General features: G+C 32.2%; 1 protein-coding gene across 3 annotated transcripts in view; it reads right to left on the reverse strand.

Moving 5' to 3' along the window:
• LOC123534377 (tetratricopeptide repeat protein 28-like) overlaps positions 1–15741 on the reverse strand; it is a 122141-nt gene that overhangs the window by 39348 nt on the left and 67052 nt on the right. The window contains exon 1 of one of the 3 annotated variants that reach the window (XM_053519872.1): positions 11114–12169. The exons of the other annotated variants lie outside the window; for them this stretch is intronic. Within the exon in view, the coding sequence (XP_053375847.1) occupies positions 11114–11164 (51 nt within the window). The 5' untranslated portion in view covers positions 11165–12169. Of the gene's footprint in view, positions 1–11113; positions 12170–15741 lie in introns of those variants that run through there. 3 annotated transcript variants of the gene reach the window in all.

Consider the following 15741-nt stretch of genomic DNA (forward strand, 5'->3'; position numbering starts at 1 on the left):
TCAAATAATTGTTTATGAAAATCACAACTTTCCCTAATGGAGCAAATGGCCTGTTAAAATAGCAAAAATTATTAAACACTTTCATTGAAACCTTGAACTTTTAAGTGTATAAACAAAAGAAATAATATCATAAAGGAAACTTCACAGATATCTTTTGATAAAGAAGTAAAATATGGAATAAGGTTCACAAAATGTATTCATACACAGTGAGACTATAGGTTTACATAATTCAATAAATGTATGAAAGTTTAAAGCAGAATCAGTCTCCATGCATACACTCACGTTCTGAAAAAATTATATATTTGGCAGAGAGACATGTTTGATTTGGATTCCGAGAAATCATCATTATAAAAGATGTTGGACAGCTCTTTCAATTGATATGCATTGCTATTCATCAGCTGTATTGCGGAAATGTGATCTATTGGAATATATCGAGGCAGATAAATGCATCCAATTTACGTGAAACGTCAGATTTTCTTTTCTCTACAAATTGACTTTCACCCTCTTTTATCCTCAAACAAATACTGAAGAGCATGTACCACAATATCCTCTAAAGGGATAAAATGACAAGATACATTTTACTGAGCCCCAGAAAAGCAAGTTAACTCTATTATCAGTCACTAGAACTCTTATATATTATATCGCCATTTTAAGCCTTAAACTTTGACAAAGAAGTGGGAGAAGGGATAAAAAATACTGGTTTTGAATACCATTCATCAATACTGTCTTTAATATTCCTGAAAGTTGCCTTGACATGAACTGATCTGATGCACACCATCCATTAAAGTTATATTTATGGAAATTCTGTATATATAAAGGAAAGATGCTCCATTTCCAAATTCTGATGAGCTACGATTGAATCCAGAAGCTAAGGTTAACTGAAGACTATTTCAGATTCACTCTGAAAAATTAAGGACAACATATTTCAGAAGTCCTATAGACTAAAGGTTACAAAACTTGTACTACATGTGAGTAATGCGATGGCCAACAGAATGGATTAAAGCACCCTTAAGCTTCAATCACCATTTATCATGGTCTGTATCGGAGGAAATAAGACCAAGTTATATCCCAATGCTTTCATGGTTTAATCCTAAACAATCTCCATACAAACAACTCATAATGCCAACCAATGCTGTACATTTGTGGTTAGGTTAGTTTATTATCGACTGCTTTTGGACTGAACCTTAAACCATTTTATGAATCATTTCCAGTAAAATCCTTTACCAGCTATAAAGGTCTTTAAGGTTACAAGTAGGCTGATTAAATGATTGCTGGCATTTTCTGTCTGCTATGTATTCCCTGTATGCGATTGTTGATTGTTGTGGTTGAACCATGCCAAAATATCAATTACAAGAATATCAAATCCCAGCACATAAATCACAGGTCCACTACCATGAGGTGTTTGATCTACAAGATCTTAGTTGAGCTTCCAATGAAATCCTGTCAGTACTCTGCTCTGGCAATGCTGGAACTTTCTTCTTACAATACTGGAAATTGGTAAATCAAACAACAACTACATCAAAATCCAACGGGAAAAACTTCTTTTTTCAAGAATAAAGTCTGTAACTTCAGTAAAACCATGCAAATTATATAATGCTGTATGCAAATCTACAAAAAAAATGCATAGCATCTAAACGTCACATGAAGACAGTTAGATTATAGTCTCTGTGCCAATGTAAGGAATATAAACACAGTCAGTACGGCGACTGTAATCGGCAGTTCCAAAGATGCACAACCAAAATTATGGAAAACCAAATACAAGAACCTGATGCTTTAGCACCTTAATGGCACTGTTGCAAGTAATGATTATGTAAAATGTATAAAATGTTTATGCAAGTATGCAGATTCTCAGATTATCTAAGATTCTGGGTTTTGTTTTAACTTTGTAATTCAACATTGGAGAAATTTTTAAAGTATGGATCCATTCATTGGCTAGGTCAAATACTGTAAGACTCTAGTAGAGACTAGTCACAGAAAGCTGGTTGCAAAGGCAGAATCAATCGTGTCCAGCATGATAAGGGTTAACACAAGACATTTTTCAACCAATAACATATTCTAACAGACTAAAAGACAAGAAGTCATCAAGGTCAGTATTTATTGCACAGACAAGTGTCCAGAAATAATCTTATTACAAATAACACTCCTGTTTCTGAGAGGGTTTTCTTGTTTAAATAAACACAATCACCCTTTTTTATTAGCGCAGTACTAAACTTTCTTGGCTGCCTTGTCTGGAGCAGTAATAACAGACCTAATTAAATTACTTGAAACTGACCATAAAATTGTTCTTTTCTAATACATACAAACTCCAGTAGCAAATCATGGCAGCTTTACAGGGAACTCCTTGGTGTCCTAGCCTGTCAGACATTGTAATCTGGTGGAGATTTAAGATTTTCTATCCTTTACTGACCAGAAACTAATTACTGTTGTTATGTGTTTGTTGAACTTAAACTCCCAGTGCAATTTGTGGTCAAAATGACAAAAGACACCAGGAAAACAAGAGTACTATTGATATGTCTGGCTGAAATATTTTGTTTCACAGCTTGGAGACGAGTCTCAATATGCAACTAACAATATCATTGGTCAATTTCAAAACTATACTCAGAAACTGCCAATCAAATGCTAGAGTTCCGAGACTGGTTTAAAAACTAAAGTTCAATATTCTTCACCCAACAGTATCTATTCAAATACTGACTGATTACATAAATGGGGAATGAAAACCACCATGTTATTGGTCAATTTCAAGATTAAGCTCAGAATTACCCAATCAGAACTTGAGTTTCCAACACTGGTCTCAATTCAGACTTAAACGTAACAATTTCAAACGTGTCTGATAGTCCTTAAATGAATTCAAGGTTTTCAAGAAAAAAAAACCCAGACATCATATGATTTTAAGAAGCTTATATACATGTCATAAAAAAATGAACAATATTATAAGGAAATATGAAAGTCATTCATGCCTTTAATGTGATTTTCTACCCTGTCTAGCTTGATCATTTTAATCACTATTCAATTAGTGCCAGTTCCTTAGATAACTTGATTTATTCTCAAGGTTTCTACTAAATATGGCAAAATTTTGATTTTTCCATGAAAATAAATCAGACAACCAGTCTTATAAATATACTTCACAGACTGAGTTGGTAACAAAGCAGTCACATCTCATTTTGTACAAATCTTCACATATATTCATTTCCATGAAATCTTTGTAGCTTGCTTTGTTTGTTTAACAAAATTTACAGGCAATTTTGACAGCATTTGACTGAGAAAATAATTCTATTATTTGATGAATATAGAACTGGCACCATGGTCTAATAACAGTCTGGATCCAGTCTAAAACTCTTTCCTATCATCACATAGCCCGTTTTATTTACATCCGATATACTAAATCTCTGACTCTGCTAAATAGGTAAATTGTACCAGTTCTACCATCTTCTTGAAGCATGACAGTCATAAGAAGTCAGACATTTTTCCAAGACCATTTTGCCTCTGTTAAATACAGTCTGGGTAAACTCACTTTTTCCTATGATCACTAAAGGCTTTTGTTTCCTATTACATCAGACCTAAGACTAAATTCCTTTAAGTTAATAGCTTCAAAGGACAGCATAATTATATGCTTTGAGATTTTCTGAGAGACATCTAGTTGAAATTTTGTTCTTTAATGATGCAAAAATGAACTAAACAAGAAGAATTTCTTTCTTCAAAGAAATGGGCATTAGCACTAATATTTCTGCAGAAAATTAGGTTTTCTGATCCCACAGCAGAACATTTATTAATTATCTCAGTGTTTGTGGAAAAGCAAAAAAAATGTTGCAGGAGGAAATGATATATAAATGAGAAAGCAGATATTTCTATCTAGTAGACAAAAATATTTTGACTGATACCTTGATTCTGAAGCTGTTTCAGATTATACATAATTATACAGACTATTAATCAAAGCACTAAAGAGCTGAGAGGGCTGAAAAGACAGGGAGATAAAAATATATATATATATAAATTTGGGGGTATCTACAAGCCTTACTTAAGTCACCTAGTTAATTGCAATATTGAGTTTTAAGTATTTCATTGCATCAAGTGATGTCCTTCCAAAGTTTTAAATGGACAATTATCAGCTAACAAGAAAATTTCACTATCTCATTGTCCTTTTTACTATAGCTGAATGTGATCACGCACGAAAAATATGAAAATGTTTTTGCTAGTGAAATGTCAATGATGAATGAAGGCAAGAAACTGAGTTCAATTAGACCAGGATGGAAAATTTATCAAATGTCTTTTGACAATATAATATTGTAATTAAGAAAAATGTAAAATGATCTGAAAGATAATATCTAATTTAAGCTGTTACAGTAGAAAATATCATATTAGGCAGAAATCAGGGAATTAATCTTGAAGAAACAATTATCCTCACAAGTCATGTACAATATCAAATTAATCTTGAAGAGACAATTATCCTCACAAGTCATGTACATTAATAAATTAATCTTGAAGAAACAATTATCCTCACAAGTTATGTATAATAACAAATTAATCTTGAACAAACAATTATCCTTACAGTCATTTACAATAACAAATGAATCTTGAAGAAAAAATTATCCTCACAAGTTATATATGTATAATAACAAATTAATCTTGAACAAACAATTATCCTCACAAGTCATGTACAAAAACAAATGAACCTTGAAGAAACAATTATCCTCACAAGTCATGTACAATAATAAAGTCATTGCAGTCATTTGATGCAGTATTATTTTAAGGCTTTGCCTCTCAGGAAGGGTCCCTAAAGGCAAGAAGTCAAATTCAAGGAATGTTCTTGCAAAAGTTGTTTGCTGTTTCAAATACCAGGGATTGCAAATGACAATCAACAATTTCTGAGTGGTTATAGTATGCTTAATCCAAGCAAGCTTTGGTCGTATGAGCATTAAGGCAACATTTGATTTTCTGTAGCATCCGCTGGACCAGGAACGCTGTATTTGAATACTTAATCCCCAAAAAGATAACTGCAGAATTAGTACTGCTCTACTCTGAGCAGGTGATTAAAAAGTGTTTGGTATACGAACCATGCATTATCTATCATTAGTATGAACATTTTTCACCCTTTTTTCCTTATTCACATAACAGCAATGTTTATGGAAGAGAAGGGAACATCCATCTATAACCACAAATGTCAGATTTAAATCACTCAAGCACTTTAATACTAATGCTTCATTTAATTGTGAGAATTTGTAAATGCCTGAAAGATGACAACATAGTTTTTTTTTTCAATGTATTTTTTGGCTAAATTGTGATTTAAACTTTCCGATTTCTTGTTGTTTTACCCTTTTTTGGAGATACACTTTAAATGATTTTAGTCTTGACTTGAATTGTACCTCATAGATCAAAGAGCAGTCAGTACTGCCTTGTAATGGTTCTTATGTAAGAAATAAGCAACTGAGAATTCTTCAAATATATTTTTTTTTTCAGCTTCCTTTCTTCATTTTAAAAGCTTTCCACGTCCTTCAAATATTTGTGCTTTGTACAATTTCGCTCAACTTGGAAGTTGCTTTGATGTGAAACTTTTTATTTATCTGAGAAGTGGTTTCTGAAGTATGTCCAAAGGGCCACACAAAAACTTAAAACACACTGTGACCCTTTAAACTGATATAACATGCTCAATAAGAATGTGACCTCGGCCTTTACAAATTGGCAAAATGAAAACGAGACCTGAAGTGTTTTGTATCTATTAGTTTTATCAAAATCGTTTTAAACAAAATATTAGCTCAATTCAATTTTAAGTGACTTTTAAATAACTCACTTGAGGATAACAGATGATAAAGTTTTGAATTAAGTTCATCTATGAAGAGTATTTTAATAAGACAATTTGCATTATCTGTTAAACAAAATGAACAGTTGTTATATCTTATATAAAATCTACAAAAACAGCCAACTGCAAGAAATTGCTTTTCTAAAATTGTTTCTACCGAATTTTCCCATTATGATAATGTACCTAATGGATTATTATAGGATCCTACAATGTAGTATCTGACACAATGTCATCTTGTGCCTGCTGTACTTGATACTGGTTTGAACCTCAGCTGCCATGATAATGCATCACCTAAAAATTGTCTCTCATTATTTATGAATTTGTGTATTAATCTATATTTTGAAAAATTTGTTGTAAATGACATGTCAAATCAAAACTTAGATACAGCAGTGGAGAAAAGGAGACAGACCTGAACCTACTAGGCTGTAACCCTCTTGTTCATTGTACAGCAGTTGATTAGCAAAAAAATTACAAATTGACGGCTTTGTGTCAGAATGTGCTCTGAGAGCCAACTTAGACTTCCTGATTTAAATCAAAGTTAAAACTGTGTAACAGCAAAGTTGAATTAAAAAAAAAAACCTTCTTGACTGACTTATAAATTGAGCAGCACCATGAGAAAACCAACATATTGGCTTTGCGACCAGCATGGATCCAGACCAGCCTGCGCATCCACACTGTCTGGTCAGGATCCATGCTGTTCGCTTACAGTTTCTCTAATTGCAATAGATATTGATAGTGAACAGCATGGATCCTGACCAGACTGCACGGATGCACAGGCTGGTCTGGATCCATGCTGGTCGCAAACGCACTATGTTGGTTTTGTCATGGCATGGCTCAATTGTGACCAACAACTTCTCCACATGAAACTGTGGTACCGAGTAGAAATATTCTTATTTCTAAGCTTTTAAATTACTGTTGATATCGTTCAAATTGTCATGAAAAAAACCTATATTGGTAAATTAATCATTCTTTTGCAGTTAATGATTTAATGAATAAAATATTTTTAACCCACTTTTGATATAATAGTAACACAGGCGTGAAATTTGTGCGACAGATTTTACTTGTTCCGAAAGCGTTGATTAACAACAATACTCTGTCTCTATGACAATTAACGTAACAGTGAAATTATTTAATGTCCTGTACCATTAATTAACGTGTATATAGGTCATTTACAGCCCCTGGTCATGTGACCTAAGTTAAATCAGTAAGTCTTTTTGAAGGACTGAAAAAAATGCATGTATAAATATTAAACTGTTATCTACAGAAAATCATCTCCTACACTTAACATACCTAAATTATTTGATTTTCACAATCAAATTTCCAACAATGATAAGTTTTAATTTCATGTTCCAAAGAAATTCATTTTGTTTAATAATTACATTCTCAGATCATATCATCTAAAACTGTAGACAGAGCAATTAAAGGGAGGTGATTAAAAACGCTTGAAACTAAATTAGAACATTCTAATCTGCTGGTTTATTGGAATTCATATCAAAATTAGTACCAATGATAGTGAATATTATAAACTAAATGAAGTTGATTGGTTTTATACTCGCATATCTTATTTGAATATCATTCTCATCAAATTAATGCAGGAAAGTTTTCTAGAATGACTCATTTTGAAAATAAAATTGTTACATTCTATTATACAGCTAGCCTTTACATAACCATGTGTGTTTTCTTAAAATTTTAAACGGCTGTTCTATTCTATTCTATTCCACTGTTTGAGTATACTAAAACTTCCTGGGTAATTTCAGGAACAATTAGGAATGTGACATGGCAGACAGTCCCAACAGATCTTAAATCAATGTTGAACCAACTGGCACTCCTGGTCTATTGCCATAATTTACTCACAATTACTTTATTAGTGTCAACAGCCGATGGTAACAGTTTTCTCACTTACCTGCTACCATAACAGTGCAGCCATGACACATGGCTCAAGCTGTTGCCCACCATGCAATGTTGAGTTGGTTACTTTATATGTTTTGAATAGTTCATTTTTCAACAAATGCTTGTTGCTTGAAGCACTTTAAGTTTTTCATTTCTTTCAATTACATATTGGCTACTGGATTTGGAATATGGTGGCAATTAAGCATGATGGTTTTAGTTCAATTTAGTAGTTTAAACTCTCCAGTGACGACGTGTTTTAACCACTGACCATTTTGAGGTGGTGCCCAAATATGTTCCTTGATGTGTCTTTTTTGTCCATACTGACCACTGATTTCTACAGTTTGTTTTCATGGTATAGACTTATAACTGTCTAAAAAGTGTCCATTGGAAAACTGGGTTTTTCTCCAGTCTAATTGGTCATGTCTGCAGCAGACATTCAAGGCTAGCCATTAAATTGCCACCCAGAATGAAGACAGACAATATTATTTTATGCTCTATACTATTACTGTATTTTTCTTACACTATACAACTGCAAGACCAAAGATGTTGCTTTTAAATTAATAGCTTCATCTTGAGATGTTACTCATGTTGTTTGTTTCACGAGGTGTGATTTTAATGTAAAACTTCATCACTTCCTAAGAAATGTTTGTCTTTCAAGCCTCTTCAACACAATGGCTCAAACTTTATACATCTTATCAATATACAATCTACCAACAAAAAGGGTCCAGGAATGAGCTTCAGAAAAGGTAAAACAGAAATCTACTTAGAATAAGTGATAAATTTTAAATCTAGACATTAACATACGGAAGGAAGCCGACTAAAATCAAAGGACAGCTTTACCTTAAGTGGTTGCATCAATATTTAGACTAAAGCATTAATAATATCAATCAATACATTGAAACAGCTTTAATTGGATAATCCCGTTAATCCCAAATTTCAGGCTGTTCTAAACGCGAATAATGCTAAATAAATACTATATAATAACACGGCCTACTATTTACAGAAGGTCTTTTGACTTTTATAGTCGAATTATGCAGTAAATATGGCAATAATAGATTTTCAGGAAAGCCGCTTTATGCAAAATGACATAAAATTTAGTTTCATGAATGCAAAAGTTAGTAGGCCTTATGGTGCGATTGATTTGTTATGCAAGTCAAAATTGGTCTTTTATGGGTACATTCTTGTGGTCTCTTTTTTTCACTCAACAGCTATTAAAACGTCATAAAAGTAACATATCCATATGTTGACTTCTATGTTGAACATGTGACTTTCAAACATTTCATGTGGTATTACCGAAGCAATTTTCACGTACTTACTAAATTATAAAGCTATGAAATACTCATAAGGAATGAATGAACTGCAAACAAAGAGTTTGAGGAATTTCGTAAAAGTGTGAATACACAAAACACAAAGAAAAAATTTAAAAAGTTTTGAAACTTTAGAATTCGAATTCATACAATGCCTGCTTAAATCTTGACTGAATTATCTGCAATAACATTCTTTTGGGAAATCTCCTTTTTCTTTAAAAAAATCTGTCTTTCGGCAATTCTTATCAATACTCAAGCTATTATGAGTGATTGTTCCCTCTTTTACTAATCAGTATTTCAGTTATTACAGCACAATAGTAATAAGAGGCAGATCTGTTTCAAAATATTACATTTAGATACACCCTGCATTCCAAGTTCAACATCATTCCCCATGTCTTTGGCCTCTCCATCACTTATCAATGAATATAAAACAGTAGCCTATGGGCAGACCACTGAGCAACACCAATTATCACCCAAGTTCTAATAGCTAGCACATTATAACCATGGAAAATAGACTGATGTCCCAACCATTTCATTGTTTTTTTTATAAATCAATTTACGAAAGCTGCCATAATGCTTCCAATTTCAATATCTAATAAAATGCAACATCATTACAGCAACGATGAACGCAGACATGTAACCTCCTGACTTACCACTAAGAAAATGTACAGTTCCTTTAGTCATGTTTTATTAATTCATCAAGTTCTAAGAACATTCTCTCAAGAGATTTCATGGGCAAGAAAATCTATTTCATAACTGTGCAATTTGTATCAATTAAATGTCATATAACACATTTAATGGATGATAAACTGTAAATCTTATTCTCATCATTGAACAAAGACATCCCTCACTTGCCTCTTGACTTTTATCTTATTTTTTTTTCTTAAAGTGATTTTAAGTCCATTAAGCTGTTCCTTAAAGACTTAAAGGCAAATCGTCAACTTAAAGGCTAAACTAGACTAAAATTGTCAATTTATACTGGCTAAACTGCACTAAAAATTGTCAATTTGTTGTCAAAATGTGTTTTAGAGGAGCAATTATATGATAAGTAGGGGATAAATATCTTCACTTTGTTGGGTTTTAATTTAATTTCAACCGCAGTTACGAGCTTCAAACGATTATAGCCTTAAAGCTCTGATTTCTAGGATGTGTTAAAGGGGAACCTGTTCTGTCTTAACAGGGTCTATATATGGTAAGGAAGAGGTAATAAGAGCCATGTTTGTTAAAGTTTACTTAAGACAACATCTTTTTTAGAAAATAAGGGGGCAGTAATTACTGGGGCAAGGGTTTACATAAGGGGACGACGGTAACTGAGCTCTCAGCCCTAAGCCTTACTATAACTGAAACTCTAACAATTTCCTTATATAGCTCTTCTAGAAGGGCCAACCTCCCTTGATCTCAGTTGACATAATCCTTCACATCATACAGACTTAAAACCAGTAATCTGACTCATAACATTGTAAACATCTATACTTCATTTACACCTCAATCAAATCACATCATTAAAACTCAATTAACCAAGTCTATAACCTGACTCTAATCTTTAAGGGCTTTAAAGGTATGACTTTATTAGACATAATGTATTTACACAATACTTCAAAGACTGACATAAGTACTTGGAGAATAAGTAAATTCTCAATGAGATTGACTTACATGTGAAAGTGTCTTTGAACATCTATACAAATTTACAAAACATATTACAAACAGCACTTCAATTTAAATATTAAATATTTAAAAAATTTTCATTTCCAATACTGAAAATATGAATTTCTGTCAGAGGCTATCACTGCTTAGAACGCTCAGCCTCTCAGGAAGTATACATTTCACCCTTCTCTCTTGGAGAAATAACATGATAATAAAGAACATTTAATTTAAACTAGCAATTCAAAAACTATCATAACACTCTCTATAAGATGCTATATTATGTTAAAATAAACTGTCTTCACAACTTACTTAAGTCTTGACATTATGTAAATAGGTGCTTATAGTAACATTTAATTCAGTCTGTACATAACGAAACAAAAGAAAGCTATAAAACACAAATTTTATAACTGAAAACGTTAAGGTTACGAATAGAGATTGCTTTTTGCATACTGAAATAGCTGAGAAAAAAATCACCCACCTTTTTCCCATTCCAACAGCATTCTTTCTGTTTATATGACCATTTCATCATGTTACTTGAGTTAACCTCGAACTAATCCTTTACTCTATGATCCTTCAACCCCTAATTAGGGGTTCATCCAATTATTTATGTCCATCTATATTTTCTATCCTCTTTTCTCCTTTCTCAACCTTTTCACGAAATGTCACAATAAATATCACATGAGGAAAAAGTCTCTTCCATTAATGGTCCTCATTTCTGCATTTTAGCATACAATAATTAATACCACCTATAAAAATAAATTTCATTTTTTCAAATAACTCACTTTCATTACGTTTTAATTTGGTGCAATGCAACTGAGGCAATTTCCTTCTCAGAATTAATTCCACTAAATGATCTTTTAAATCATTTTAATCCAACTATAAATACACCAATTTTAGATTAACTACAAGATATCACTGACTTTTATATCAAAATAACCTCCATATATAACATTTTCAGTAAAAGAACCCAAAGTGGAAGTATTCGAAGAAAAGTATTGAAGATTTGTGAGTAGAGGCAATCAACTAGCTTCTAATATACTCATTAGTTAATTCCCTTGGTAAACAAACTCCAATCAGAATAGATATTCCAGGCATCCTCTTGGTTCAGTTTTTCTATTCAATCATAGCAATGCCTACCCTTCTGGGACACATCATAAACATCCAAGAAAAATTTACTATTGTTTCAACTTATCTACAGGCTGTTCTCTCCATTCATAAATCATTCACTGAATAACTTAGACTCCTTGACTTAAATCCCACTGGAGACAAACTGAAAAATCCTTATCTTTTGAATCTGTTTTTGCAAGCTTTTCCAGAAGCACTGCATTTTCCAGCCAGGAAAAAATGACAAACTTAAAGATTTTCCATCAATTATATTGACACCTAATATTTCTTTCGCTACTTAAATTAGATTTAAATCCATCCATCGTGAAAGCCCTCGATAATTACCGAAACAAACTGATGCATCCCGCTAAAGCTACTCGACAAAACATGTGTATACAAGACAGCTCGACTGCCGAATGACTAGCTCACTTCAGCGTAAGGACAATAAAATGCAATGTCTTTTTAACAATATGTACGAACAATATCATAACGTAAAGTCGAAACCTTTTGTCAATAATACATAAAGCCAATCAAGCGATACACTACACTAGATTAACAACTTTGGTATTCCAGTTTACGATTAGTTAAACAAATAACTACAAATGTGTAAAATAATTAAGACTAAAGCAATTGGACAAAGTAGCATTCCGTACAGCAATTTGTCATACAAAATAATTCAAACAATTTTAATAGTTGCATAAACTTTATAAACCCAATTATATTGCCTTTTGTTAGAGGAGAAAAAATCGTAAAACAAGATAAAAATATATCTCCCAAAAGCTCTCAATACTTAATGTAATACCCCAACGGGCTAAATGCTTAAACCAATTTTGACAAAGCTGACCAAAAAGAATATCCAATGCAAACTTTTCAATAATCTCTTAGAAGATAATATTCAACACACTTGGAGATAGGTTTAGCAGTTTCAACAGATAAATTATCGAAATTCTGTAGCGGTTTGATCTTTATTAAATTTATGAATAAGATAGCGTAAACTTACCAACACATAAAACTATTGACCGAGGACTCGAATAAAATATGTATATCAGAAACAAGATTAGATTATTCGCTTTGATTTATAAATCTATAAAATAGAAGATTTTTTTCTTTGAAATATTATGTATTTTTTCTACTTTCTAAAATTGTTTCAAGAATGCTCTTCAAGGATCAGTAGCGGATGAATGCACAAATCCGCAACCAAATGAACAAACAAACAAATGAATGAATGAATGAACAAACAACCAAAGTCTGTGATGATGTGTAAATGACCTGAGTAAGTTGCATAGTGCCAGGCACTTTGCAAGCCTGCTAGTGAGTATTATTCATAGTTCAGTTTCTGATTACACCATGACTTTAATGAAATGGCTAAATCTCAGTTTTTGCACTAAGGTCAACTATAATACTCCAACAAAATTTTTCATACTCTATCAAGTTCATAAATATAGCAACTCACCTGGAATATAAATTATTATCAGATTGTTGTTGTTCTCCTGGCCTAATTTTTTTTTTGCAACATCACTTTCTGCTTACCAACATGATAAAAATCATTGAAAGTAAAAATTGTCTAAAGTGTCCTCATTTTTTACAATTATCATTATTTTTCAATACTAAAAACATTTACCACACTGCACCATGAACTAACTGCCACTGTTGGGGAGATAACATTTTGACTATTTGACATTAATTGGTCCTCGTATTTTACCTGGCTTTGACAAAATCTGAAGTCAAGATCTAACCTGATGTGGGCAAATTCAAACAAACTTAAGAAAATATCATTTTACAATTAGCATTTCAGTTCTTTTTTTTTTTCGGTCCAGGTGTATAATTTGTGATTTTGATTGATCCGTAGGTGAAAAAATATACTTGTGACAATTTTTTGCTTCACACAATGAGTGTTAAGTGTCATTTTCAGTGTTTCTACGTTGACAGGAATTCAAAGTTATATTCTTCAAGGTACTTCTATATTTAAAAGGTACTTCTAGTATTTTGATATTCAAAAAGCTATTTCTACTCACTGTACTTTGATATTTTAAAGGCATATTTGTACTTTAATATTTACAAGATACTTAATTATCTAGTTTTAACTGATATTCAAAAAGGTACTTTTAGTACTCTGATTTTAATACTTTGATATTTACATGGTACTTCTGGTACTTTGATATCCAGTACCTTGATATTCAAAAAATATTTCTAGAACTTTGATACTTTAAATGTACTTCTATAGTGCTTCGATATTTAAATGTTACTTCTTGTATTTTGATTTAAAAAAGCACTAACAGTACTTTTACAATTAAGAGGTATTTCTAGTAATTTGATATCTAAAAGATGTTTTCTCCTACTTTGTTATGTAAAAGATGTTTCTAGAACTTTGATATTAATAAGGTATTTCTAGTACTTTGATATTAGATGTTTATAATAGTTTTGATATTTAAGAGGTACTTCTTGGAAATGATATTGAAACAAAGTTACTCCTACACAGTTCATTGATATATTATACTTAAAGGTGATTACATAAATGCTTAAATTTAAAACGCTGTAACATGATGTACTATAAGAAGACCCGAGATATATTATGCAGAAATAATAAATAATATCCATATTTCACACAAAGAACACAGCAAACTCATTACCATGCAACTACTAGTTCATACATCAATTATTTTATACAGAACTATTATTTATATGACATATTATAGCCGTGTATTAAAGTTTCAAATTACAGTTTATGACTTGACCTATCTGCAGCTGTAACTTTCAAATCTTTCCCAGCGGATTAAAAAAAATAGTAAAGGATATAATTATGAGCCGCGCCATGAGAAAACCAACATAGTGCGTTTGTGACCAGCATGGATCCAGACCAGCCTGCGCATCCGCGCAGTCTGGTCAGGATCCATGCTGTTCACTAACAGTTTCTCCAATTCCAATAGGCTTTGAAAGCGAACAGCATGGATCCTGGCCAGACTGCACGGATGCGCAGGCTGGTCTGGATCCATTACTGGTCGCAAACCCACTATGTTGGTTTTCCCATGGCCTGGCTCATATACTTTTGAAACCCAATTTCACTGAATAATGTAGCATCTAGGAACAAAATGCTTAGTTCGCGAACTGTTCATGAACTGCTCATGATCTGTTTATAAAGTGTTCATGACCAATTATTCATGAAAAGTTCATGAACAAATCTGTCGTAGTTCATGAAAATTAAATCTCTTAATGTAATCTTAATTCATGATCAATTCATGAACTTTCACCAACGTTAAAATATTCATTAATTAGTTCGGAAATCCAAATTTACATTTTTCAAGAGTTCCTTAAATTACCTCCAACTCAGACCATATGCCTAGATTTAGCTTATAACTGAGTGCAAGTATCAAATCTATTATCTTGATTTTTTTGATCACTGCATAAGCAAGTAAAAAGATGTAACTTATGTCTGCACAGTAAAGTAAAGGGGAGAAAAACAGGTTTTTCACTCTCCAATACAGACATACTTCAAGACAAAACAGCTTTATTATACAAAATGCCTCAATAAAAATCAGTATGCAGACAGTTACATAATTTCTTTAACAGCTTGTTTCACTTTACTCAGCATGATTTTATTGAGCTTTATCAAACTTGGCACCAATTTCTTGCACAGTCTCTCTTCACAATTTAGAATTTCTTTGAACTATACCATATTTTTGCAGCCGATAAAAACCCAGTATAATTTTTTCAAAAAAGTTGCAAAAAAGCCTGCTTGAACTCAATTTTAGAATTTAATCTGGTTAAAGCTGGGAAAAGAAGAACCAATATTTCAGCGAGTTCACCAGACTGATGCATCAAACCGTTATGCTGCTGATAATGCAGTGCTCCAGACAACAAAAACTGTTTATTGTAACTTATAATAGTCTTTATAAAATGTAATTTCCTTCTGTATTTTAACCTTTACCCTGCTAAATTTCTAAAATTGACTCGTCCATCATTCAATTTGGGAAATACCATTTATTATTCGAAAATTGACTGAAT

The sequence above is a fragment of the Mercenaria mercenaria genome, chromosome 12, assembly GCF_021730395.1.
Source record: "Mercenaria mercenaria strain notata chromosome 12, MADL_Memer_1, whole genome shotgun sequence".
NCBI lineage: Eukaryota > Metazoa > Mollusca > Bivalvia > Venerida > Veneridae > Mercenaria > Mercenaria mercenaria.